The sequence below is a fragment of the Telmatherina bonti genome (genome assembly GCF_933228915.1).
Source record: "Telmatherina bonti genome assembly, chromosome: 2".
In the NCBI taxonomy this organism is placed as follows: Eukaryota; Metazoa; Chordata; class Actinopteri; order Atheriniformes; family Telmatherinidae; genus Telmatherina; species Telmatherina bonti.
Genome location: NC_136620.1, coordinates 27,958,692 through 27,986,651, shown reverse-complemented (window position 1 = coordinate 27,986,651; position 27,960 = coordinate 27,958,692). Strand labels below are relative to the sequence as shown.

Sequence of the window (27,960 nt, the reverse complement as noted above, 5' to 3'; positions counted from 1 at the left end):
TCTTCCAAATAAATGTAGATCAACAAAGTTTTGGTTTCATACCTATTCTTAGTCTTCCCCTTTTTTTCTGACAGTGATATATGTACTAATTGGACCATTAAGGTTTTTCTTGTTCCATCAATATGTAAAACGTGCAGTGCATGTTTGCAGAAGCAGAAGACAGATGTGGATTGCGTCAGAGAAATTAATTCATTAGTTGAGTCAAGTGCTGAAGGATGGAAAATAAGTCCAAAAAGCTATCAGCCCAGTTGCAAAAAAGAAAGAAAGAAGAAAAGGACAAAAGACAAAGGCATGCAATATATAATTAGTATGTTTATAAGCCTCTTGCTAATAGTAAAGCAGGGATATATGGACAGGCTATCAATATTAATATTACACAGTGGTCCACAATTACAGATGAAGATAATTTATCTGGTAATCTCAAAGTTATTCTGTTTTTCATATTAGTTAGACATGATCACCAGTAATCTGAAAGAAAATGGTTTTAAGCTTGACTGAAAACGTATTTAGTGTCAGACTGACACTTTGTCACCAAAAGAATGTGGCTGCAATTGTTGATAATGTTAACACATTATTACAATTGTGATATCCTTTCGATTCCTGTTTTTTAAATTTCATTTTTAATATTTACCTTTTCTGTTTGTCTTTTAATGCAAAATGTATCTTGTTTGAGTTACAACTGAAGTTGAAGTAAATTCTGACAAGTGTTGAGTATTTTGTTTAATCAGTTGAAAAAAAACTATTGAGTCACTGCAAGAAATACTACATAAAGATTGTAAAAAGTACTTACATATGTAATATTACATATTATTACATATAATAATACATACATAAAAGATAAGTAAAACTGAATGGAATGTGCATTATGTGCACATTTATATCATAGTACTTTATTAATGTCTACGCTCTATTGTGACACAATCATTTAATGTAATTTGCAGCACAATAGGAGTTGATGGAAATTAAACAGCTTTCTATTAACACTGATAATATCTTAAACAATTTTGCTTGTAATCACAACTTTCTATGTAAATTTGCAAAGCAGTGACCTCCCAGTATATAAACATTACAGACTCTTACTGGGAAATAGTTTTTTCTTCTGTTTCATTAAGCTGTCTGAAGGAGTGGTCTAAAGCCATGTTTACCTTTGGAGGAGCTCTTCCCTGATGGGTAACTTGCAGACATGTCAACAAATTTTACATTTTGATTTAATATTCAATTAACTGAAATTGAATATAAAGATACTTGAGCTAATTGCATTGAACTGGGAGGAGTATATCTGCAATGATGGCTTTCTGACGGTCACTTTTGCATCCTTTTCATCAAGCAATGATCAAGTTTTCACTTGAATTAATAATCAGATTTTTAATCGGAATTTTTCTCTTCCTTTTTTCTACTTAAAAATTTCATAGCTTGTCTTGTGTGATTGGATAGCATGTCGTCTACTTCAGCCAGCATGGACTGAAGAAAATAAGAGATTCAAAGTATAAACTTAATTTTTGATCAAACCTTAGATTTCTGCCACTTATTTTAGAATCTGTAATTAATCTAAATGATCTTAAGATTTGACTCGGATTTGACTCTGAATTAATTTGACTGATTTGTAGCTGAATTCCTTTTTTCCAAACAAAAAAGAAAGAAAAAGAAAGCAGCTGCATGGTGCTGGTTGCCTTTTATAACTTTTTTGGTTTATAGTGTCACGATGATTATACTATTAAGCTTGCAGTTGGGGTAAGGTGGGAGGTGGGGATACATTAATAAATAACAATTTTAATCTCCAATTAGTTCGTCACGCCAGGGCTCTGGATCATGACCACTCGGACGTACGCTCACCTCGCTGACATTTAGCGACCTCCTGCAGTGAAGCAGCGGTGTGGAAACTGAAGAAGGGACTACGCAGCTGACAATCGGTTTTTGTTGTGGTATTTGCTTGTGTATGATGTATTCTTGCATAATTGACAAGTAAAGTGAAGGTCCCACTTGTGTGGACACACCTCTCATAAATTAGAGCCGCTAAACCCACTGGCGAAAAACTCGGGCTTGTTGTATGAAAAACCCAGTGCTATAAGTTCCCAGATCACATGTTCATCTTTTTTATTTTATTTTATTTTATTTTATTTTATTGTTGTCTTTCCTTGTCAGTACCAATGCTACTGCCTGTAAATAGCATTGGCCCCCAGCAGAACGGGAGTCCCAGGACTAGTGCCCTCCAACATCGTCCAAGGACTCCAAACATGTTGAGTGGTTCCAGTTCCAGTGGGTAGCCTACCAGGCTGAACAGCTGTTTGTTTCTTCGCACTGTTATTGGTGACGTTCCTAGAGACACAACCCGAAGCGCATCAAGGTGTGTCCTTCTAGCTGGACCCGCACAACCTTACAGATCAGCCCAGCCAGAGACGGGACATTCTACATCCCTAAGGGACATTCCACGTCCTTTAGGAACGTGGAATGTCACGTCCCTTCTGCAGCCGGGATCAGTGTCTCCGCCCTCGGCTCCCGCCCAGCTCACAATGCTGCCAATGGTGCTATTTATTTACTTTTTTTTCCTGTTTTTTTTTTTTTTTTGTTTGGTTCCCCCCCCCCCCCCCCCCCCCCCCCCATTCTGTTTACTGAAAGACAGTAAAGATAAGTCTAATGAAAAGTGTATTTCACAGGGAGGTGCTACAGGTGCATCAATAAGCAAAACAGCTTCTTTCCAAAATGTCAAATGTTCCAAATCCAAAATGAACAACATTTTTGCATGTAATATATTTATACTTGTATACTGTATATACACCATATTTGTATGTGCATATATTCAGGATAGGATATAATGCATATATGGATGTGCTAGCTTACTTGAATATTCCATATTGTCTGCAATGATCGTCAGTGCTGTGTTCCTTACCTTTATTGTAAATACTTTTTATAGTTTTTAAATGTATAATATAATATTTAAATATCTCGTTTACAGCTTTTTTGCACTTATCAGTGACAGTTTTTAATTTCATTGTTCATGTGTATAGTGAAGCTATTCTATTCTATTCTAATTTATAGTTTACTGTAGTTCTTTTTTTATTAACTCTATCTGCTCTAATTTCTAATAGATTCACACAAAAAATAACGGAAATCTGAGATTTGTTGAAAATTTTTTCATCCCAGACAAATTAAAAATAATACTTAAAAAAATATATTCAAGAAATGAAAACTACAAAAATGCATAATTACAAAAGTAAAGAACAAAGAGGAAATATATGAAAAAGAAAACAATTTGAATATTAAATATCTTGTATTTATAGTCTATTCAATTTAATAGGTTTTGAAAGATTTATACATTGGATGTTTTTATTTTGTTTGACACAAAGTTTGGTTATTTTTCTTATTCCCTCGCCTTTTTTTTTTTTTTTTTTTAATTTTTTTTTTCAAATTTCCAAATTGATCTTATAAATAAGAATGTGTTATAAATGTTTCTTCCTAATTAAGTGTAAGAAATACATTCAACACAGGAAAAAAATGTTCATGGGGCTTGCATCATTTGGACAAACAGTTTTTTATATAAACAATAATAACAAACAAAACAAATACGTATTTTCTCAGTGTTGATCTGTATAAGCAAAACACAAGAATATGAGAATGATTGTCCATTTAACTCACATTAGCCCGTTAAATCAGAAATAAAAGACTGACTTACTTGCCAGTAGGTGGCAGCAATATGTTATATAATCATCTATCTCTGTTGAACAAACGCGTAACATTTGTTACCCCTTCAGTCATTAATTCAAAAAACAGATTTATATTTTATAACAATAATCAACTCAGTTTTAGTTATCACTTTATCAAATGCATTTTATGTAAATTGTTTAAGCAACAAAGATGAAACATGCATTTATAAATATGGAATTAACTATAAATTTAAAAAAAAAAATGTAAGAAAAGCAAGAGGATAAGCATTTACTTTAGTTTCTGTGTTGATAAAGTTGACGAACCACCAATCACCATTTAGGTGGCCACAGGGATGACTACTGACTTTTAGTGTGGCCATAGCGCCTGAAGAGACCCCTGCTGTTTATTCTTACTCAGCATCTAATATTTTAGTTTGGTTTTGGAAATATTTCACATGACATTCAGATGCGCCTTTTTGGAAAATTTTCCTATATAACAATAACTTTGTATGGTATTGATAATACCTCACAGTGCTGCAGAATTAAACATCTTGGTATACAGTTGATGGTTGCTCCTCACAGTCAGGTGTTCTTGTGATAAATGCATCACTATGGTTGCTGCGGTTGAGATATTTGCTGTAGGGAAATACCTAAAGTAGGTTATGTGATGCTATATGTTACTTCTTTACGATTGTATTGATACTTAATTTGTCTCTAATACAGGTCAGTGTCCACGTAATTGATGAATACACAATTGCACATCTATGAATACACTATTAATACTGAAATGTTTTGAGTTACATTTTTCACAATCTCCAAATGCCACTGGAATCAGGGTTGTACATAACTAGTAATTCTTGCTGTGTTTCTTATTCAAACTAATACAGCCCTGATATTGGATATTTTGACGCGTCAGGGGTGCTGGATATCTAACTTCATCTGGAAATGACCTTGCTGCAAGACAGTTTGCTATCTTTTCAATATTCATATTTGTTTAAATTTGTGGTGACTCAAGTAAAGCATTTAAAGTCTGAGCATGTCAAGAGACCTGTGGTATCCTGGAAGTGTGTTCCACATGTGAGGAGCTTAAAAACTGAATGTTTCCTGTCTATATTTGGGTCTGACTCTCCTCGTGACCTGAGAGATCTGATTGGTTCAAAACAAACCAGAAGATCATGAACGTAAGACCATTTGGTACTTTATAAACTAACAACAGGATTTTGAAGCCAATTCTTTAGCAGACAGGAAGCCACTGTAAAGATCTCAGTACTGCAGTTATATGATCAATTCAATGGTCTTAGTGAGGACTTGAGCAGCAGCATTTTGGACTAACTGCATATGTCTGATGAATGTTTTAGGGAGATCTGAAAGGAGAGGGATAAATGCATAAACATAAATGCATAGATACGTTTTTTTTAAAAATCCTGCTGAGATATAAGTCCCTTGACTGATATGTTCTTTAAGTGATTAAAGATTGATGACAGAGGTTGTCAGCACAAGAGAAAGATTTTTTTCTCTCTATGATTTTTTACTTTTAACTTATTCACCAAAAACTAACAAGCTGCTTAAATATTACTTTATTTTTTTTCTATTCTTCACATTACCATATTTTATATTAATGAAAACAGCACAATGAGACAGTAGCTTAGTTGCATATTTTATTTAATCAGCAGAGAAATATTTAGTATTGTGATTAAGAAAGTGTGAGGAAGAAAGATGTATTTTTCACGTCTATCAACATAATGATAGATGTGTACGATCACAGCAGTGTGATGCTTCGCTTTCTACGAGCAGGTTTGGTGCATTCTGTGTGGCTGCAGCCACACTCCTCCACGTGCATGTAAGTGTGAGGAAGTGTGTCTCCATTCAGGCACACCAGGTCAACAGTGCGATTGCTGAAACGCATCTCCTTACAGCAGGAACAAGAATGCTGCATTGCAGCTGCTGCTTCAGAGTATCTGAAGAAAGAAAGGGCAGGCCTTAATACACTGAAACCAATTATTCCTGAATATTTTTGACACTTTAGAGGAGACAATAAATGGAACTTGTATCCTTACTTGGTAAAAGTGTTGCAGGATCCTTCACAGTATGGCATATCCACCTCCTGTTCAGACTGACAGCCACGGCTGGAAACTTTAGTTTTCATGGGCACTAACTTGCACGCCTTCTCTTTCTCCACACCTGAAAAAAAGTAATTTCCTTTAGTTTGTTTTCTTTTCAGCATCATTTAAGCAACTGAAACAAAGATGTTCTACTCACAAATTTTACAGCAGCCATTTGCTGCTGTCTGAATAGTGTCCTGTGGATGAAAATAAAGAAGTTGGTTTGCAGGTTTCCCACATACGTGAACAATCCAGCTCTTTAAAAGAAATACTCACTGGTTGACAGTTTGCTTGCTGGAATGGCGGGCAGACTATGTGTGACCTGATTGGTGTGAACGTCTCTCCAATCTTAGTACAGGTGTAATGCTCACACTTGTTATCAGATGGCGACCAGGTTTCTCCTTGCTGGAGAGGAATGACTTGAATATATCAGTACATAAAAGCAGCAGTACAAATAAATATCAAGCTTCTGGTATTTTTCACATTCTTATCATTAAATTGCTGAATCAGATCCCATAAAAATATTTTGCCTTACCTTTAAGAGCTGTTCGGTACCATTTACACTGAAGACACATTCTTTCTGCACACACTTTCCACAGCATTCACTTGAGTTAGTTTCCACATATTCATAACCCTAAAAGATAAGGCAGTAAAGTTCACCTTTTTACCCAACACACTGAGATAAACAACAGCAGCTTGATTTAAAGTGATAGTCTGCAAAGTGTGGAAATTAGCTTTGCGATAATCTTGTATATTTACATAATATATGTCCATTTATATACATTTTCCTTTTTCAAAGGAAATAAATAAACTCAAATGCAACATTGTAGATGGGGCGTGTTTTATGTGCGAATGACTTTAGACATTCTTACCAAGTCACAATTCTCTTCACATTGCTTCTTCACACAAGTTATTTTGAAAAGACGAGAGTTTGGGTCAACCTCATTGCTGCAGGTACAATCCTGACATTTATTTGAAGGAACTGAAGAACCGAGCTAATAAAAAAAGGGGAAATATGTTAATGCTTTTAGCCATTGAGAGCATGTGCGACAGAATTAATTAAAGATAAAAGATGGTAGAATAAGTAACAAAGTATTTGCTTTTTATTACCTCATATTCAACTTCTTTGTGTACACACACTCTTTTTGGTTCTAGTAAAGACACAAACAGTAACAAAATAAATTGCACAAAAGTAGGTTATTATTCACATAAAAAAAGAGGTCAAATAAATTTAGTTAGCTCACCACATGCATGTTCTGGACAACATTTCCCATCAGGAACACTGATAACTGGCTTGTATCCAACAGGACAGATTACAGTAGGTACTGGGCAAGTATTGACCTGGCATTCTGTGAAGATGAAGATAAAGTTAATTTTGTAAAATGCAGCAGCCAATAGTCTGAATGTTAAAGTACATGTGCTTGGATGCTATATATCTTACGGCAAACATAGGTTGAGCAGCAGGGGTCTTCTGGATTAGTTTGATTCACAAAGACAAACCCTGCACCAGTGCAGTTAGAGATGGGTGGTGCTGGGCATGTCTTAGGCTTGCAAATCACGGTCTTTGTGGCCTCATCACAAATGCAGTCCTGGCATTTGTACTCAAACTTCTCGTTAAACTAAAAGAGTAAACCACAATTACAAATTTATTGTCTTTTGCAAGTAAACGATAAGGGAAAGGATTTGAAGTGTGACATGAAGTTTTAGCTCACCTCACGAGGAATTCCCTCGGGATCAAGGCATCCTGTTTAGAAGTCAACAATAGTCCAGGTGGAGTTCATGAGTCATTCAGTGGAAAGGCTGTTCAGATTCTATTTAACACCATACTTACCACACTTTTCAACACATATTCCAGACTCCCTGTTGAAGAGTTTCATTCCGTCAGGGCAAAAGCAGCCTTCAACTGTGAAGTTCATAGACACTTCATTGGGACTGTAAAATATATAAAGATCATGGTGTCAAAAAAAAAAAATACAACAGAGAATACACTATAGGTTTACTATTACTACATAAACGTACTTGTCTTCACACGTTGGCTGCTCTGCAGGACCACAAGGCTTGAAAACTTTGTCTGATGGGCAGTTGCTGGCTGTTGGTGATGAAACAAAAACAAATAAAAAAAAGATAAATGCAATGTGGCATAGCCACGAATGACTTTTTTTAATACTCCCAACCATATCATAAAATGTAAATTAGCATCTTTGTTGAAGGATAAATTCCACCAAAAAACAAAGTAACATATTTCCTGATTCCAGTTACTTCATCCTCAGTGATGGAGACACTTACCACACCGTGTGGTGTGGTTTCTCCAGTGGAGGCAAACTCCAGCCTCAGTGCAGGCAGCAGCATAAGTTTGCAAGCTTGTGCATTCAAAATCTGGGTTAGATATATGGCAGCTATCAAACACACAACCTCTGTAGAAATTGTCTGGGGAGACCAAAGGATGACATTCTGCAAAGACACTGCAAAACAAAATGACAAACTTCTTTAATTACATAACTATATTTGTGTGGACAGTTAACTAGTTTAGTGAAATAAATATCTACCTGCTCTTAAGTATGTCACATATGGAGTCTGGCTTGCATGGTGTTGGTTCCAATGGAGGTTCAGGTGCATTGGTGGGCAACGCAGGAGGTGTTGGACAGTTGCGTTGGTAAATATCATTTGCTGGCCAATAGTCAGCCATCACTGCACAATTTTCCACCACCTTACCGCCCGGCAACATGCAATCATCAGTCTGATTGTTGGTACATGTTCCTAACAAAAGTAATGTAATACAGTCACTTCAGTTCCTACAGTAACGTCAAACAAAAGACTAAATTTGAAAAAGTCACTTGAGAGGCATTTCTTACCACAGTGACCCTGTGTGTTTCTACCAAAGTACTGATATGGAAGGTTGATACTGAAGCCAGTCATTCCAAATGTAGTGACTACTTTTAGGCGAGGGATCTCAAACACTAAGTTAATACCAGAACTCATGATCTTAATACCATTTTGCGAATAAGGCAGTTTTAGACGTACTTCATTTTTAAACGCCTAGAGGTTGAAAATACACCACACACACACAAAAAAAGACAAAAGTGTAAGTTGGTACTAATATTTCTACAACAGTTAATTAATCTCAATAGATACAATAAATCGTAAAGAGAATATAAATCAAATGCATATATATAAATTTTTTTACCTCCAGCCGTGGTGCTCCAATAAGATTGTGATTTTTGAGTGTGACAGATTGTGACCCATAGGATATGATTATTGATCGTGGACAGGAAACATCTTCCGTAGGATCACAAAACACATTGTCAGTATAAATCTTTAAATTATGTGTTGCTGTGATTTCCTCCATCAAAACATAAGAACAATTTCCTTGATAACTGTAATAAAGTCCATCAAATGTGATGTAATGGGGATCTCCCCAGCCCTCACAAACACCTGAAAAGAAATGGGAATATATCAGAGAAGGAAAATAGGCTAACAGAGAAAAAGTCAAAAGTAAACTAAATAACTTACAATCACAGACATAATGTTGGCAACAGTAGAACTCGTCATAAACAAGAACTGGTTTCTTCCCATTGGTACAAGTTATATTCTGGATGGGTGGGCACTCGTAGTCAATTATTTCAATTGTATTGTTTTCAATGCATCTGGCCATGGTACAGTTGCACAAAAAGAAAGTCTCATTTTGCTTTAAAAAATGAAAAGGAAGAGATTATAGAAGAAATGCATTTAGATATATTAGATATTTGACTTAATAATTGCTAAAACAAAAGACTTCTTAGTAAAGATGTGCAATTATTGAAATGTCTATATTCTAGAAAAAAAAAGAACGAAAAAAAACCATTGATTTCATTTTGTTAAAAATAATGAAAATCTCACAAGAAGATTCCATTCAGAACATCCAGGTGGAGGAGTTGGTGTAGGTGTTGGTGTAGATATGGTCGAGGGAGTTGGTTTTGATGTTGGTGTTGGTGTTGTTGTTGATGTAGGTGTAGGTGTTGGCGTAGGCGTAGATGTGGTCCAGCAAGTGGAAGTGATGTTTTGGATTGCACAAACATCAGAACATTTTATAGTAAGACATATTCCTGATCCAATATAAGTCATATTTATAATGACTTCTCCTGATTAAGTGGGAAAAACACACACACACACAAGAATAAATTAGAGGGACAAAAGGTCCTTTAAAAACAAAAAGATCTTTATATAGATTGAATCTTACCTGGCTTATAATGGGTTCCATTAAAAATACAGAAGCACTGGGTTGTAGAAATAGGTGTACTTTGTGTTGAATGTGTACTTGTTGTATAGATGGAGATTTGACTATGAGTTGGAAAAGAGATTGTTGATTCTGTGGGACCAGTGACAAGAAATTCTTTGGTAGGGTTAGGTGTACTTGGGGTGATGGTTGGGGTTGTAGTAGCTGTGGTGGATGGTGTTGTAGTTATTGTGGTGGGGCCAGTTGTAGTTGGAGTAGTGGTTGGGATTGAAGTTGTTGTGATGGTAGTTGTAGTTGGAGTGGTGGATGGGGTTGTAGTTGTGGTGGGTGTAGTTGTAGTTGGTGTGGTGGATGGAGTTTTAGTTGTCGTGGTGGGGGTGGTTGAAGTTGGAGTGGTGGATGGAATTGTTGTTGTGGTGGGTGTAGTGGTAGTTAGGGTTGTGGATGGGGTAGTAGTTGTTGTGGTGGGTGTAGTGGTAGTTAGGGTGGTGGATGGGGTAGTAGTTGTTGTGGTGGGGGAGGTGGTAGTTGGGGTGGTGGATGGTGATGTAGTTATGGTGGGTGTAGTTGTAGTTGGTGTGGTAAATGTAGTTGTAGTTGTGGTGGTGGGGGTGGTTGTAATTGAAGTGGTGAATGGGGTTGTAGTTGTTGTGGTGGGGATAGTTGTAGTTAGGGTGGTGGATGGTGTTGTGGATTTTGTTGTGGGGGTAGTTGTAGTCGAGGTGGTGGATGGGGTTGTAGTTGTGGTGGGTGTAGTTGTATTTGGTGTGGTGATTGGAGTTGTAGTTGTTGTGGTGGGGGTGGTAGTAGTAAGGGTGGTGGATGTGATAGTAGTTGTTGTGGTAGGGGTAGTTGTAGTCTGGGTTGTGGTAGGGGTTGTAGTTGTGGTCAGGGAAGTTGTAGTCGGGGTGGGATATGGGGTTGTAGTTGTGGTGGGGATAGTTGTAGTTAGGGTGGTGGATGGTGTTGTGGGGGTGGTTGTAGTCGGGGTGGTGGATGGGGTTGTAGTTGTGGTGGGTGTAGTTGTATTTGGTGTGGTGGATGGAGTTGTAGTTGTTGTGGTGGGGGTTGTTGTAGTTAGGGTGGTTGATGGGGTTGTAGTTGTGGTGGATGTAGTTGTAGTTGGTGTGGTGGATGGGGTTGTAGTTGTGGTGAGGGTGGTTGTAGTTGGAGTAGTGGAAGGGGTTGTAGTTGTTGTGGTGGGGGTGGTTGTAGTTGAAGTGGTGAATGGGGTTGTAGTTATTGTGGTGGGGATTGTTGTAATTGGTGTGGTTGATGGGATTGTAGTTGTTGTGGATGGGGTTGTAGTTGTTGTGGTAGGTGTGGTTGTAGTTGGGGTGGTGGATGGAGTTGTAGTTGTTATGGTTGCGGTGGTTGTAGTTGGGGTGGTGGATGGGGTTGTAGTTGTTGTGGTGGGGGTTGTTGTAGTTGAAGTTGTGGATGGGGTTGTAGTCGTTGTGGAAGTGGTTGTAGTTGGAGTGGTGGAAGGGGTTGTAGTCGTTGTGGTGGGGGTGGTTGTAGTTGAAGTGGTGGATGGGGTTGTAGTTGTTATGGTGGGGGTAGTTGTAGTCGGGGTGGTGGATGGGGTTGTAGTTGTTGTGGTGGGGGTAGTTGTAGTCGGGGTGGTGGATTGGGTTGTTGTTGTTGTGGGGGTAGTTGTAGTTGGAGTAGTGGATGGGGTTGTAGTTGTTGTGGGAAGTGTGGTTGTAGTTGGGGTGGTGGATGGAGTTGTAATTGTTGTGGTGGGGGTGGTTGTGATAGGGGTGGTAGATGGGGTTGTAGTTGTTGTAGTGGCGTTAGTTGTAGTTAGGGTGGTGGATGGGGTTGTAGTTGTTGTGGTGGGGGTAGTTGTAGTCGGGGTGGTGGATTGGGTTGTAGTTGTGGTGGGGGTAGTTGTAGTTGGGGTGGTGGATGGGGTTGTAGTCGTTGTGGTGGGGGTAGTTGTAGTCAGGGTGGTGGATGGGGTTGTAGTTGTGGTGGGTGTAGTTGTAGTTGGTGTGGTGGATGGGGTTGTAGTTGTTGTGGTGGGGGTGGTTGTAGTTGGGGTGGTGGATGGAGTTGTAGTTGTTGTGGTGGGGGTGGTTGTAGTTGGGGTGGTGGAAGGGGTTGTAGTTGTTGTGGTGGGGGTGGTTGTAGTTGAAGTGGTGAATGGGGTTGTAGTTATTGTGGTGGGGATTGTTGTAATTGGTGTGGTTGATGGGATTGTAGTTGTTGTGGATGGGGTTGTAGTTGTTGTGGTAGGTGTGGTTGTAGTTGGGGTGGTGGATGGAGTTGTAGTTGTTATGGTTGCGGTGGTTGTAGTTGGGGTGGTGGATGGGGTTGTAGTTGTTGTGGTGGGGGTTGTTGTAGTTGAAGTTGTGGATGGGGTTGTAGTCGTTGTGGAGGTGGTTGTAGTTGGAGTGGTGGAAGGGGTTGTAGTCGTTGTGGTGGGGGTGGTTGTAGTTGAAGTGGTGGATGGGGTTGTAGTTGTTATGGTGGGGGTAGTTGTAGTCGGGGTGGTGGATGGGGTTGTAGTTGTTGTGGTGGGGGTAGTTGTAGTCGGGGTGGTGGATTGGGTTGTTGTTGTTGTGGGGGTAGTTGTAGTTGGAGTAGTGGATGGGGTTGTAGTTGTTGTGGGAAGTGTGGTTGTAGTTGGGGTGGTGGATGGAGTTGTAATTGTTGTGGTGGGGGTGGTTGTGATAGGGGTGGTAGATGGGGTTGTAGTTGTTGTAGTGGCGTTAGTTGTAGTTAGGGTGGTGGATGGGGTTGTAGTTGTTGTGGTGGGGGTAGTTGTAGTCGGGGTGGTGGATTGGGTTGTAGTTGTGGTGGGGGTAGTTGTAGTTGGGGTGGTGGATGGGGTTGTAGTCGTTGTGGTGGGGGTAGTTGTAGTCAGGGTGGTGGATGGGGTTGTAGTTGTGGTGGGTGTAGTTGTAGTTGGTGTGGTGGATGGGGTTGTAGTTGTTGTGGTGGGGGTGGTTGTAGTTGGGGTGGTGGATGGAGTTGTAGTTGTTGTGGTGGGGGTGGTTGTAGTTGGGGTGGTGGAAGGGGTTGTAGTTGTTGTGGTGGGGGTGGTTGTAGTTGAAGTGGTGAATGGGGTTGTAGTTATTGTGGTGGGGATTGTTGTAATTGGTGTGGTTGATGGGATTGTAGTTGTTGTGGATGGGGTTGTAGTTGTTGTGGTAGGTGTGGTTGTAGTTGGGGTGGTGGATGGAGTTGTAGTTGTTATGGTTGCGGTGGTTGTAGTTGGGGTGGTGGATGGGGTTGTAGTTGTTGTGGTGGGGGTTGTTGTAGTTGAAGTTGTGGATGGGGTTGTAGTCGTTGTGGAGGTGGTTGTAGTTGGAGTGGTGGAAGGGGTTGTAGTCGTTGTGGTGGGGGTGGTTGTAGTTGAAGTGGTGGATGGGGTTGTAGTTGTTATGGTGGGGGTAGTTGTAGTCGGGGTGGTGGATGGGGTTGTAGTTGTTGTGGTGGGGGTAGTTGTAGTCGGGGTGGTGGATTGGGTTGTTGTTGTTGTGGGGGTAGTTGTAGTTGGAGTAGTGGATGGGGTTGTAGTTGTTGTGGGAAGTGTGGTTGTAGTTGGGGTGGTGGATGGAGTTGTAATTGTTGTGGTGGGGGTGGTTGTGATAGGGGTGGTAGATGGGGTTGTAGTTGTTGTAGTGGCGTTAGTTGTAGTTAGGGTGGTGGATGGGGTTGTAGTTGTTGTGGTGGGGGTGGTTGTAGTTGGGGTGGTGGAAGGGGTTGTAGTTGTTGTGGTGGGGGTGGTTGTAGTTGAAGTGGTGAATGGGGTTGTAGTTATTGTGGTGGGGATTGTTGTAATTGGTGTGGTTGATGGGATTGTAGTTGTTGTGGATGGGGTTGTAGTTGTTGTGGTAGGTGTGGTTGTAGTTGGGGTGGTGGATGGAGTTGTAGTTGTTATGGTTGCGGTGGTTGTAGTTGGGGTGGTGGATGGGGTTGTAGTTGTTGTGGTGGGGGTTGTTGTAGTTGAAGTTGTGGATGGGGTTGTAGTCGTTGTGGAGGTGGTTGTAGTTGGAGTGGTGGAAGGGGTTGTAGTCGTTGTGGTGGGGGTGGTTGTAGTTGAAGTGGTGGATGGGGTTGTAGTTGTTATGGTGGGGGTAGTTGTAGTCGGGGTGGTGGATGGGGTTGTAGTTGTTGTGGTGGGGGTAGTTGTAGTCGGGGTGGTGGATTGGGTTGTTGTTGTTGTGGGGGTAGTTGTAGTTGGAGTAGTGGATGGGGTTGTAGTTGTTGTGGGAAGTGTGGTTGTAGTTGGGGTGGTGGATGGAGTTGTAATTGTTGTGGTGGGGGTGGTTGTGATAGGGGTGGTAGATGGGGTTGTAGTTGTTGTAGTGGCGTTAGTTGTAGTTAGGGTGGTGGATGGGGTTGTAGTTGTTGTGGTGGGGGTAGTTGTAGTCGGGGTGGTGGATTGGGTTGTAGTTGTGGTGGGGGTAGTTGTAGTTGGGGTGGTGGATGGGGTTGTAGTCGTTGTGGTGGGGGTAGTTGTAGTCAGGGTGGTGGATGGGGTTGTAGTTGTGGTGGGTGTAGTTGTAGTTGGTGTGGTGGATGGGGTTGTAGTTGTTGTGGTGGGGGTGGTTGTAGTTGGGGTGGTGGATGGAGTTGTAGTTGTTGTGGTGGGGGTGGTTGTAGTTGGGGTGGTGGATGGGATTGTAGTTGTTGTGGTGGGGGTTGTTGTAGTTGGAGTTGTGGATGGGGTTGTAGTTGTGGTGGAGGTAGTTGTAGTTGGTGTAGTGGATGGAGGTGTAGTTGTTGTGGTCAGGGTAGTTGTAGTTAGGGTGGTGGATGGGGTTGTAGTTGTGGTGGGTGTAGTTGTAGTTGGTGTGGTGGATGGGGTTGTAGTTGTTGTGGTGGGGATGGTTGTAGTTGGGGTGGTGGATGGGGTTGTAGTTGTTGTGGTGAGGGTAGTTGCAGTCGGGGTGGTGGATGGGGTTGTAGTCGTTGTGGTGGGGGTAGTTGTAGTTAGGGTGGTGGGTGTAGTTGTAGTTGGTGTGGTGGATGGGGTTGTACTTGTTGTGGTGGGGGTGGTTGCAGTTGGGGTGGTGGATGGAGTTGTAGTTGTTGTAGTGGGGGTGGTTGTAGTTGGGGTGGTGGATGAGGTTGTAGTTGTTGTGGTGGGGGTTGTTGTAGTTGGAGTTGTGGATGGGGTTGTAGTTGTTGTGGAGGTAGTTGTAGTTGAAGTAGTGGAAGGGGTTGTAGTCGTTGTGGTAGGGGTGGTTGTAGTTGAAGTGGTGGATGGGGTTGTAGTTGTTGTGGTGGGTGTAGTTGTAGTTGGGGTGGTGGAAGGGGTTGTAGTTGGACTTGTTGTGGATGGGGTTGTTGTCGTAATTTCTGGTGTTGTGGTCCCACATATTGGACAACACACTTTGATTTCATAGTCAAAGCACTTTCCTGGACGTAAAGGCTGATCTTGTTTTTTACAGATTAAACCATATTTCACATCACATGTAACAACTTGGAGAGTTTCGGCCACATACGTGTCAAAATCTATTTCTGGGTTTAAAGCTGACCTACATTCAATTTTTGTGGGATTGTCACAAATATGTAGGCCACTGTTTGTTATATTTTCATAAGTTTCCCAGTCACTCTTGTCTTTTTTTGGATTATGCACATTATACCAGTCTGTCCATTCACACCCTACTACAACACAATGTGGGGTGGTGGATGGGGTTGTAGTTGTTGTGGTGGGGGTAGTTGTAGTTGGGGGAGTGGATGGGGTTGTACTTGTTTGGGTGGGGGTAGTTGTAGTTGGGGTGGTGGATGGGGTTGTAGTTGTTGTGGTGGGGGTAGTTGTAGTTAGGGTGGTCGATGGGGTTGTACTTGTTGTGGTGGTGGAGGGGGTCCCACAGGGTTCACTTATATGTGTCACAGTTGAATTAACACAGATTCCATAGTAGCACATCCCCATGTTGTCAGTGACATTGTAAACAACATCATCTTCGTTATATGCTGTCCCGTTGAATATGCAGTAAGGACATACGTTGACACATCTCTTTTTTTTTTCATCAAATATTGGTTTGTCCTCTGGGCATACTGGATAACAGCCTGAAAAAAACAATTCCTTTAATTCTTCACCTATTTTTTTCTTTAAATCAAGTTAATCTTTTTTAAACCTGTTAGCTAAAAATGAAAAAGGTACTTTTACCTTCCAGATTGGGTATAGGGTTGTCACAAATTCCTTCTGGGTTTAAACATGTCTTATAACAAGGTGTGTGGCAAGGGTTGTAGTGCCACATGCAATCATCAGGGTTGTTATAGTAGTCACAAAACACAGCTAGAGAAGGACATGGGAGATACAATTTACAAATAAATGTGAAATTTTCTTTCACTAATTTCTTTGTGTAAAAGAAACATTCATGTAAAACACCCACCTTTTAAATAGATAAATAGATAAATACATAATACATGAAAAGTTAGATGTGACATGAAATATCACATAATAATAATTTGGTTTTGCCATGCATAATTTGTGAAATGTGATTTTTACATATGTGATTTTTACATTAAAAAATTCATTTATTATAACTTCCAGTTTTAGTCACACTCGTATATAAAAAAAGACGTACATGTCAAACATTTGACCAGTAAATTTTTTGTTGTGGGAAGAGGATTGTTACAAAGATTGTATTAAAAAGAGGCCTACAATTCTGGAAAGCCTTTCTTCAAATCAAGCTAAAACCTCTCAAGTGGTTTGTAAATTTGTGTATCTATTGGGTACTTAAGTTTCAACAATTAAAAAAATAACATTGTGCTAAAGCCCATTCACTAATGCTAAAGCACAATTAATTTACCATGCTAATTAAGTTTAAACAGAAAAAGTTAACGTGAAATAAATGTGTCAGTGAAATAAATGTCAACAGTGTTAAAGAGTCAGCAAAAATGGTGACCATCAGAGAAGTATTCTATTACGCATAAAGCCATTTTGAAAAGAACAAGAAAATTAGTTTTGAGTTTTCCAAACAATCTAAGTGACAATGTAAGTGTAAGAGGAACAGCAGCTGGTTAACAAAGACATTAGTTTTATTCTATTTTACAGTCATTTAGCAGATGCTTTTATCCAAAAAGACTTACATCTGAGAGTGTAAACAACACAAGCCAGAAATCAAACAGTAGAGGACATCATTTGAGTTATTGTTTTGTAAGCCAGAAGCAAGACTTTGAATTTAATGCGTGCTGCAACTGCAAGTCAGTGAAACATGATTGGCAGCAGAGTAACATGAGGACTTTTGGGGCTGGTTAATGACCATACGTGATGCTGCATTCTGAGTCATCTGCAGGGGTTTAACCAAGCATACAGGCAGACCTGCCAGTAGGGAATTGTTGTGTCATGTGTTTTGTCAGGTACACGACACAGCATGTTGTAGAGAGCAAATTGGCAAGTACAGGCAACTGAGGAAACATAGACCATAAAGGTCAACAGATCATCCACCATGCCACCATGACTTTGGGCAGTAGATATAGGCACAAGTGTGATAGAGTCAAGTATCACTCTTATTTGCAGAAGGTAAGGAAGGATTGGCTGAACAGACAAGCAGTGCTTGGACAGATTTAGCTGAAGGCACAAGACTTTATCCATGCGGAGATACCAGCAAGACAAGCTCAGTGAAGTGGTTGTGTCGTCTGGTGGGAAGGAAAGGAAGAGCTGAGTGTCATCAGCGTAATAGTTGTAGGAGAAGCCATGAGAGCTTATGAGTATACCAAGTGAGGTGTATAGTGAAAAGAGAAGGCCAAGCACAGATCCCAGAGGCACCTCTGTTTTCAACTCATGCATTCTGGACACTTCTCCTCACGAGGATACTCTAAATGATTCTCTTGTGAGGTAGGACGTGAACCATGAGAGGACAGCTCCAGAGATGCCAAGCTCAGAGAGTGTGGAGAGGAGAATCTGATGGTTGACTGTGTCAAAAGCTGCGGACAGGTCCAGCAGTATCAGCACTGAGAATTGACCAGTGGATCTGGCAAGTTGTAGGTAATCAGTAATACAGGAGAGCAGTTTCAGTAGAGTGGCCTTGTCTAAACCCAGACTGAAAGGATCGAATATGTTTTTTTCATGGAGGAACCGTGAGACTTGACTGAAGAGGGCATGCTCTAATAGTTTTGACATGAACAACGCCAGTGAGACTGGGTGGTAGTTTTCAACCTGGGTTGGGTTAAGTGTGGGTTTCTTCAGCAGTGAGGTACCCCGAGCTTGTTTGAAGACAGAGAGACAGACACCAGATTCAAGACATGAGCTGATAATATGGGTCATTGCAGCTGTAATAGTAAGTAAAATGCTCTGTAGGATGTTCGTTGGGGCTGGATCAAGTGGACAGGTAGTGAGTTTTGAGTTTTGTAGAAGTTTCGAGACCTCATATAGAGGGCGGAAGAAGCAAAGTGATACACCAATAGCTGGATTTATTGCTGATATGGTGTGACTGCTGTGTAAAAAGTGCTTTTAACTGTCAAGTCATACCCTAAAGACATCTAAAGTTGGAAATTCAGATACATTTCCCATTTAACCTCATGGAATTTGACAGGATGTGCTAGGAAGAACAGGATAAACTTCCAAAAAATTTTTTTCTATAACGTGGTCATGGTCATGTGAAAAACTGAAAATAATAGCATTTTAAACAACAAGTAAAAGGTTCACTTACGACAGATGTCTGGAGTTCTCCACGCAATACAGACACCAGCCTCATTACAAGCTTGAGCATAAGATGCAACTGCTGAGCAGAAACACTCGCAATCTCCACCACTGTCGCACGCACATGAGTCTTGTATACAGTTTTCAGAAAATGGACGGGGATCTACCTGTTCGGCCATTCATAAGTCATAATAATTTATTTTACACATTGTTAAATTTTGAAACAACATCACTTCAAAGAGAACAGTTTGCACAAACCTTTTTGTGGCAGTCTTTGAATGTAGGTCCTGTAATGATGCTGCACATAATTTTAGCCCAGTTGTGTCGTTGGGGAGCTGCGACACAAGCCTCAACATTCTCTTCCACATCTGGGCAAGAGCTGTACACTTTCCAGCTGTTTGCAAACTCTAACTGATTACTCACGACCAGCTGACCCTGCGTTGTGAAGTCATTCTGCCCATCGCCATCAAAATTTCCACATAATCCACATACTTCTCCCTGTGCAAACAGAAAACAGTCACTAAGTCATTGGCATGTAACATTGTATCATTACTGTCCAAACTTTTATATGTATATATGAAAATGGTCAGCAAAAACAGACAAAGTACAAATAAGACATTTACGAGAGATATATAAGCTCATTTTCTTATACATTTTTATAAAGAAACATCAATATCAACATGTATCACACAAGTGTCTAATACAGTAGTATGCACACAAATACAAAAGATGAACATGTGTAAAAAAAAAGAAGTTCACAAATGTGCACATTGCAAACTACAGATTTTGCTACTTAAAGATATTTACACCAGCATCCCAGATGTCATAATTGTTACATTCAAATAGCTGCTTGTGCATATCAGCATATCAGGCTATATTAATGCAATGATCACATGGAATTCAACGACCATCTTTGCACTCTCTGCTCAAACGTTTTTGCCTTAAATGCTGTGTTGAAGCGCTGATGGAAAACCAGACCACTTTGGATTCATGTTTCCCTCTATCATTGTTTCAAAGTCTGAAAATGTTTTCTTGACTAGATACAATGGCTGATTGTTACTTGATTAAAAAATGTAGATCTATGGTTCCTTCATAGATTAAAAAAATCTATACCAAGATTAATCCAATTATGGCCTGTACAAATGTGAATACATTGTTTAAATAAACCACTTTGATTCTGACAAAATCTTGACAAAAGGAGGTGGATTAAAACAAAAAATCCTTTATCCGTTTCCTTTCATAATAGCTTTTTGTTTTATTGCCCAAATATATTTAAAAAAAAAACGTTTTAACAACCTTAAGCAATATGTATATAATAAGGATCTTGGATTTACAGAATTGAAATTGATTTCCAAAATCAGTGTGGCATCATCACACTTTAGCTGACTTATTGGGCTGGATTTCCAACGTATCTTACTCTTACTCATTGGAAATGTCTTCTTGTTTTTTAAAATGCTGGCCACTTCTTCTAAAATTGTGCTTTGCCTAAAGGTCCTTTGGTAATGAAGAGGTACTGAAGCCTAACATATGTATATAGTCATATACATTTTAAAGTGCCAGTATGTTTGTGTGGAGTATCACATACATAAATACCCGAAGCTACACAAAAGGTGATGGCTCACATTTTTTAATACAAAAGGCATTTGTGACCGTTATGACACATATCGATGAGTCATCTTCATTTAACAACTACTATGTGACTTACACGGTGTTGTGGTTCCAGAAGAATACGAACAGTTGTTTTGCGATCCCACATCACTGCCAGACCAATGTCAGATTCTACCACCAGGTACAAACCAACCCTCCTTATTCTGTACTTAATCTGTGGACCGTGTTCCAGATCCACTTCTTCATATTCACCATTTGACAGTTTGATTTCCATTCTCTGTAATGTAAAATAGACATCTCAAGCTTTGCATTATAAAAATTTTTTTTCAGAAAAAAGAAATTAATTATGCTGTACCATTTGGTCATTAAAAAACAAAGGTGTTTGATCTTACCCCAATATGAATTCTGACTATTTTGGAGCAAGTGGTACCCGTAGATCCACATTTGACATTTTCTGTGATAACTGTAAAGTTGTTCTCCGCTGTTTTATTTCCACATTTATTCTGGAAAGATGGAAAATTCAGAAACGCATTCAATGTTTTTTCCCAGCCTGCTGCTAATCAAAATAAACTTCAGATATGGTAGACCATAGATTAGATTAATATTTAGTTTATCCCCAGAAGAACAGCACCATGTACTTATTTTTGCTGAATGAGAAATGTTTCATTTTGGAGTGAAGGTTCCAAGTGTTGAATCATATAAACTATTACCTTATTGTGTTGAACTTACAGATTTCTGAAGTTCTGAGTTAATTATATGTGTTGAAGACTTCAAAAGCCATTCCACCTTTTTCTGGTTATTCTGCTTTTATTTTTTCCACCTAATATCTAAATACCTTCATAATTGATTTTGGCCTGTATTTTATTTACCTTGGCAGCAATATATGCACAGCTTCCTTGAAACCCATATCTTTGCAGGTCAAATGTATTGTAGTGACCACTTCCATAGATAACACAGGTTCCTGGACATTTTTTGTCAGTGCAGTCCCATTTCCCACTTTTGCAGGTACTAGATTTATCAGAAAAGTTGCAATATGATGCAGCGTTTGAATACTTTAAGTAAACTGTGCAGAATATGATATTTATTCCATATTATATATTTGATTGAAATATGGCCTTACCAAGTGTTACAGTCTTTTGGAATTTGTTTTCCATGGACATAAAGCTGATCATTATGCATACATGGGCATTCATTTTCTTGCACACAGGAACCCTTGCCATCATCCAGGAGGCCATCAGGACACAGACATCCAGACTCACAGTCTGCAGAGTCCTGCAAAGGCAGAAAGATCACAATGATAGAAACAAAGAAGATAGGCAATACTTGCGATGTTGTGGATTATTGTAACTCAAAACTGCTGTTTGCATATAAACTGAAAGTTACAAAACATAACATACACACCACATTTACTTTAGGAACAATCATATAAGTCCCTACAATTTGAGACTGAGAGATCGACAAAAACAACATCACAAAAGCAACTCACACAATCATAACTGTCCAGATTTAAACAAGTGCGAGCACACTGCACTCCAAGCTCTCCTTTGCCCGCAGTGGAACAGTTGAAGAACACTTTTGGAGATATACACCCTGTATAAAAAAACAAAAAAACAAACAAAACAGAATTGCATGAACATACACTGTACCAACCAAACCCTCATGTGGGAAAGTAAAGAGTTAACAACAACCTCACCTGATAAACGGGTTTTCCAAGAATGACAATGAAGTGTTCCATTGTTACACAAACTGGAAAAAGAATTAAAAGACAGATTAGTACCTGTTTGTTGATAAAACATTTTATATTTTGTTTATTATAGTCACGCTGTATATACAATGTTGAATGACTAATATAAGAGCCTCAACTAACTCACCAGTGTTCATTGTTTATGGTGATGGACTTTCCTGCCTTAACATAGACTCCATTGTGGTAACAGGAACATTTTGACATGGGGACACAAACTTCGTGTTCATTCAGATAGAGACCCTCAGCACAAGCGCATCCATCAACAGGCAAGAAGTCGGAGCTGCAACTCTGCTGCTCAGAGCTCAGTGATCTGCAAGTCAGCTGGCATCTCTGTTTGTAGGAGAAGACCTGAGATTCTGGGCAGCTCTTTATGTATTTGTCTGTTGTATGGATGAGATGAAGAGGATTATTTCACAATTTTTCATCTAATAATAAGGTAGAGTTCTTTTCAGCTCCAAAAATCATTAGCCATGATTGAAATTGCTCTTACCGCACATTGTCTCTTTCCAGTCTGTCAGGTACACTCCATTTGCTGCACAAGCTCGGGCATAAGAGGAAAAGACTGCACACAGGCAGGCCTCGCTCTTCTCACAGCTACAGCTAGAATAAAGGCATCGCTGCAGGAGATAGAAAATTCTTAGGAAATGACAAACTCACTAAATTCAATGACAATGTGACAGGAAGGTTTTACTCTACCTTGTAGTACCTTCCAGGATGCACCACAGATCGGCACTGGGAGAATGTACTGTTTGAGCTTAAGAGCAAAGTACACCAGTGCATGGCATACCGTTCTGAGAGAGAACAATTTTGGTTTGAATGTCTTTAATGCTGTTCATTTAAAATGAATCAATTCATAGTGGAAAATTGTATTTTGAACACCAAACTTGATTAACAAAAGAAGCAACTATTGCTCTTTACCATTTTCCACACTGAGGAAGCAGGGATGATCTAGTCTGTCCTCTCTGTCTGTGCAGGAGGTCTTTGCCTTCCAAGAATTACTAAAAGTTGCTGCATTGCCCTCCACAATGCCTTGAGGAGTCTTCATGTCATCAGAGAGGACCAGGTTAAAGTTCCCACATAACCCTGAATAACAGCCAATGTGTAAGAGTTAAATTAGAATAAAACATATAATGTTAGTGCTTAAAAATCTTTAAAACAGCTATATTTTGGGTGGGTTAACAAATAAAAATAATATAAAAAAGACGTCAGGAAAATTTATTAAACTTTTTTGTTTTGGCTCGAACACTAGAGATTTATCAGAAGAGAGAAGTGATATTACACTGGGTTACAAATGTTTATGTAAATGCTGTATTTACCTAAACAGTTAATACCATTTTTCAATAGTCAAAAATTAGGTCAGGTTTTATAATAATCTTGATTTTAGTAAGCGAAAGCACCACAAAGGAAAACAACTGAAGTGCCCATCACTTAAAATAGTGTTCCATATTATTTTGCAGAACAGTTTCACAACATTAATTAAATGTATTGTAAAGAGCTGAAAAGTTTAAGCTGTCATATTTTTTCACATTTTTTTAAATTACAGATGAACAATTTGAACAATAGGAGCCCTTCATTGGTATCACCTTAAATTCACAGTTTCTGCCTGTAACTCATCTGGTCTATGGAATCCTGAAATGTCACCTAAAGTTGCTGTTTGGAGGTATACTGCCTTTACACACCTTTATGACCTTACAGTAAGCCACACCTGCTGTCCTTAAAGGCACAGTACCGTGTACAACCAAGAAAATAACAAGTTGCCTTAGGCAGGCAAACAGCCTGTTTTAGAACATTACAGGCATTGATGACTTGAACTTCAGTGATTTTTTACACACTGATGATATAATTTTGGTTGCAGAAGAAGAATCTAAATTGCAAAAAATGTTGGATACTATAGAAAAATGGTGCAATAAATGTAGAATTTTCATCAATGTTGATAAAACACAAATAGTTCATTTTAGAAAATCATTTGTATCTCGAAGAAAGCATGATTTTCATTTTGGATCAAAACAGCTTTTATACATAGTACTCACAAATATCTTTGTTTTTACTTTTCATCAAAGGTATGACTTTGTCTGAAGGTTGTAGGGTTCTGAGTCAACATAGGGCTTAAGGAGCAGTTATTAATAAAATGAAGCTCTGTCAAGAAATAACATTTTACTTTACTCGGCTGTTTGACTCTATGGTTGGATCTATACTGTTCTATGCAGCAGGGGTTTGGAGCTTTGAAGGTGTTCCAGAGTATAATTGAGGTCATAAGAGAGCCATAAGGTATTTTCTTTAAGTGCATAGGTCTACCCTGAGAGCGGCACTAGAGGGAGACATGGGTTGGGAACCTTGTATAGTTAAGCAAAAAAAATTGAAATAATTAAATTATGGAATCATCTTGTTTATTTACCAGAAGATAGACTTACTCAAAAGATTTTCAATTGGGATAAAGATCACAAATATGCCTGGTCAAGGGAGCTTCAAGAAATATTATCCTCTACAAATGTTCGATTTATTCAGGAAAGTTTACAGGGTAATAACTCAGACAGAAACTGTTTGACTCTTATAAAGAGCAATGGAAGGGGCCGGCATTAGAGAAGCCCAAATTAAGAAGTTATATTCAATTTAAAAATGATTTCTTTAGAGAGCCCCGTGTTGAAAGTGCTATAAGAAGAGTACAGAGGTCTCTGTGTGCTCAGTTTAGAGCAGATGTACTGCCTTTGCAGGTGGAAGTGGGACATTATAAAAGCATCACAGAAGAAGAAAAATTATGTGTTATGTTTACCTTGAGGGTTGTGGAGGATGAATGGCATTATTTGTTTTATTGTCCTTTAAATCATGATATCCAAACTTTGCTGTTTAAGAAAATTCAGTGTAAAAAGCCTGATTTGTTCTGCGTGGCAGATAGGGAGATGTTGAGTTGGCTATTTAATAAAGAAATGTAGCTATAGATTTCTGGAATATGCATGGAAACTTAAACAAAAGACTCTGTTTCCAGATCAAAAATGATTTTTTGAGTGCAACCGAGTCTATATTTTGTATTTTGGTCATCTTCTTGTTTGGAATGTTACTAGTGTCATGTAAGCCTAATGGGCTTGGCACGCAAGTGTATGGCACTTAAATAAAAAATCCGTCAATAAATTAATCATACTCAACTGAAATACTATAATCATTTGGAACTGTGTATTGCAATATCAGGAGCATTTCCTTAGAATATATTTTGATTGTTTGTTATATGAACAATGAATACGACAAATGTTTTAATTGATTTGCAAATAAAACATAATTGTAAATATCTTATTAAAACTAGACCATTAAAACTACCAGTGAGGACTAACTGAAAGTATTATGTTTATATTACTCACAACATATCTGACTAAATGTTTGTCATGTGAAATACCAAACTCACCTCGGGTCTTTGTTTTGTAGCTCTGCTCCAGACTGATGTAGACTTGCATGACGGGAACATGCTGGATCTGGATTTGTAGACCAAAACTGGTCTGAAGGATTATGTGGAAGGATGAAGCATCAAATATACTGATGTCCCCTTTGAAAAGAAAGAAATACAAAATGAGAAAGTGTAGTAAAAGCGAAAAAGACAAATGCTTGTTTGAGTTTCTTATTGTCTGACAAACCTGACATGTACGGCAAATTGATGGACTGCATATTCTGCTCAACTTTTCCATCAGGATGGAAGGTTAATTCCTGATTTAACATAGAACTGGTCAACAAAGTTGTTTAGACAGCATTGTGAGTTTTTAGAAATGCTTTTAGTAATAAACTCACGTTTTGCAGGTATCTGTCATTGTTCAGCAGGATTTTAACGGTCTTCAGACAAGTGTCAAACTGCTGATGAGCGCATGGCAACAGCTGGGCCAGGATGGTAAAATTTGGACTTGTACCATCCTAAAAATGTACAGAGTGAAAACACAAAAATCCAACAATTATCTGTATTTTCCATATTAAATACTATGAACTTTATCTTCTGCAACTTATTGTATTTAGCTTTGACTGATTCACCTTGCTTTCTACTTTGGCGAGGGTGTAGGAACAGTCTCCGTGGAAGGTGTATGTTTGCCCATCAAAAGTAGTGAAATATGAACCCTCCTCAACTGCACATGTACCAGGTGCTTCATGACTCATACATTGCCACCTTCCATTAACACAGGTACTGAAAAAAAACAATTCATTGTAATGAAACATATATTTACTGCAATAACAAATTCTGCCTGCATATTGAGGTGACTGGTTTACCATTTCTCTCGGCTCTGATAGTAAATCTCTCCAGGATTATAGATTTTGTCATGTTTGCACTGGCATTCAGACTGATCAATGCAACCCCTCTCAGAAATGTCATCAAACACAGTTCCTGAAGAAAGTAGATTAATTTGTGTGTAATAATACAATGCAACACTATAGTTTAATGTGATTCATATGCAAACCAACCAGGGGGACAGAAGCAGCCGTCCATTTTGTGGTCTTCACACAGTGAACTTGTGTCAGGAAGAGTACAAGTATCCATGCAAGGTGAACCACTTTCTTCATACACCATGTTGAATGGACACTCTTTAGCTGTGAGGATATTTGGTAATGTTAGGAATAATTAAAGTTGGGAGGGAATTCATGGGAATTTCTAAATAGTACATCAAATATTAAACATGCACATGTCACACCAAATAGAGGCAGTGGTATCTTGGTTAGAGAAGTGGACCTGGGCCTTGAAGACCCAGGTTCAAATTCCATCACTTTAGTGTTTTGTATGATTTCAACATGACATGGTACACAATATGGAGATAAGAACCAAAAACAGAGAAAATAAGCATCCTTACCACAGAACTCAGTTGTTCTCCAGTTGGGAGGCTCTCCGCCTGCATGGGAACACTGTCGAGAGAACTCTGACAATGTGTCGCAGACACAGGAGCCATTTGTATGGTTGCCACATCCACACATGTCCTGCACACATGCCTGGATGTAAGGTTCAGGTTTGGTCAAGTTGGTACACGAGCTCCAGGACTCTGATAGAAGCAGCTGTTCACAGGTGGTTTGCTAAAAGAGAAAATTTAGGAAGTAGAGGTCTAGTTACGCTTTTACTACTTCCAACATTACCACGATGTCCAAATGTAATAGTTAACAAACTCACAAACTCCTTGCATGAATCCAGCACATTCACGTCCTCCAGTGATTCATCCTCCTCTTCATAGGGATCCTCACAATCATCATTAGGAATATTAACTTTATGTTTGTTGCCAAACTCAATTGGGCTGATATCGCGACCTGTGTATTACCAGTTCATAGTGTCACAGACTGAAGACATTAATTAAAACAAAAGAAATTTTAAAAAAAGCATACCATCAACAATGAACTCATTGGAAACTGGATCACCATTCAAATCTCCACAAAGTCCACATGTCTGGTTTACATAGTCATGACTGATTTCTACCTGAAATACAAAGCCAACACGTCTTTTATATACACAAATAAATGCTGTATCTCAAGCGCTCCTCAACTCTGGAATAATAAAACAAGATGTTCTAATCTCAGATTACAAGATGATTCATTATGAAGGATTCAAAATACTCTCTAAAGACTATTGTTGAAGTCTTGTAGGAGAGTTCAGGTTTTACCATAATAGCATCATCACCGTTCCACATTACAGTCAATCCAGCATTGGACCGGAGTTTGACGTAAACAGCATTTTTTTCCACCTGAACTCCTTTTTGGTAGAATGGTAATGAGATCCTGGTGGAAAAAAAAAAAAGATTAATCATTGAACTGTAATGGACTAATATTACAATTGCTTCCAGTAGCTATGTTTTTGCTTTCTGTCTTTTTTTTTTTTTTTTTTTTAACTTACTGCTTATTGTTGACAGTAACTGAATTCTTGCTGAGGTTGAAAGAATGTTCGTTGACATCAACTACGATGTAACTCACTGCAGGGTTTCCATCATTTTCCATTCTTCGCATGTGCACTGAAAACTTATATGTTAGGCAGTCAGAGACCAGATTGTATTCACACATACCAGGAAACTGGTACACCCTGCCATCAAAGGTGTCAAAGT

General features: G+C 39.1%; 1 protein-coding gene across 1 annotated transcript; it reads right to left on the bottom strand.

Moving 5' to 3' along the window:
- Positions 1–5,400: 5,400 nt before the first annotated feature.
- LOC306768875 (uncharacterized protein) lies at positions 5,401–27,856 on the bottom strand (the record flags this gene model as incomplete). Its single annotated transcript, XM_079257340.1, has 34 exons — positions 5,401–5,599; positions 5,699–5,822; positions 6,988–7,092; positions 7,185–7,362; positions 7,456–7,487; positions 7,575–7,675; positions 7,763–7,828; positions 8,026–8,205; positions 8,290–8,500; positions 8,596–8,779; positions 8,928–9,175; positions 10,134–15,986; positions 16,087–16,215; positions 18,575–18,727; positions 18,819–19,062; positions 20,270–20,449; positions 20,565–20,675; positions 21,042–21,180; positions 21,293–21,444; positions 21,659–21,762; positions 22,407–22,533; positions 22,613–22,707; positions 22,835–22,999; positions 25,311–25,448; positions 25,537–25,606; positions 25,688–25,807; positions 25,922–26,072; positions 26,156–26,270; positions 26,348–26,473; positions 26,731–26,947; positions 27,042–27,175; positions 27,251–27,341; positions 27,526–27,640; positions 27,756–27,856. The coding sequence occupies 34 exons, from the start codon at positions 27,854–27,856 to the stop codon at positions 5,401–5,403; spliced, it is 10,458 nt and encodes a 3,485-aa protein (XP_079113466.1).
- Between the last annotated feature and the right edge of the window lie 104 nt (positions 27,857–27,960).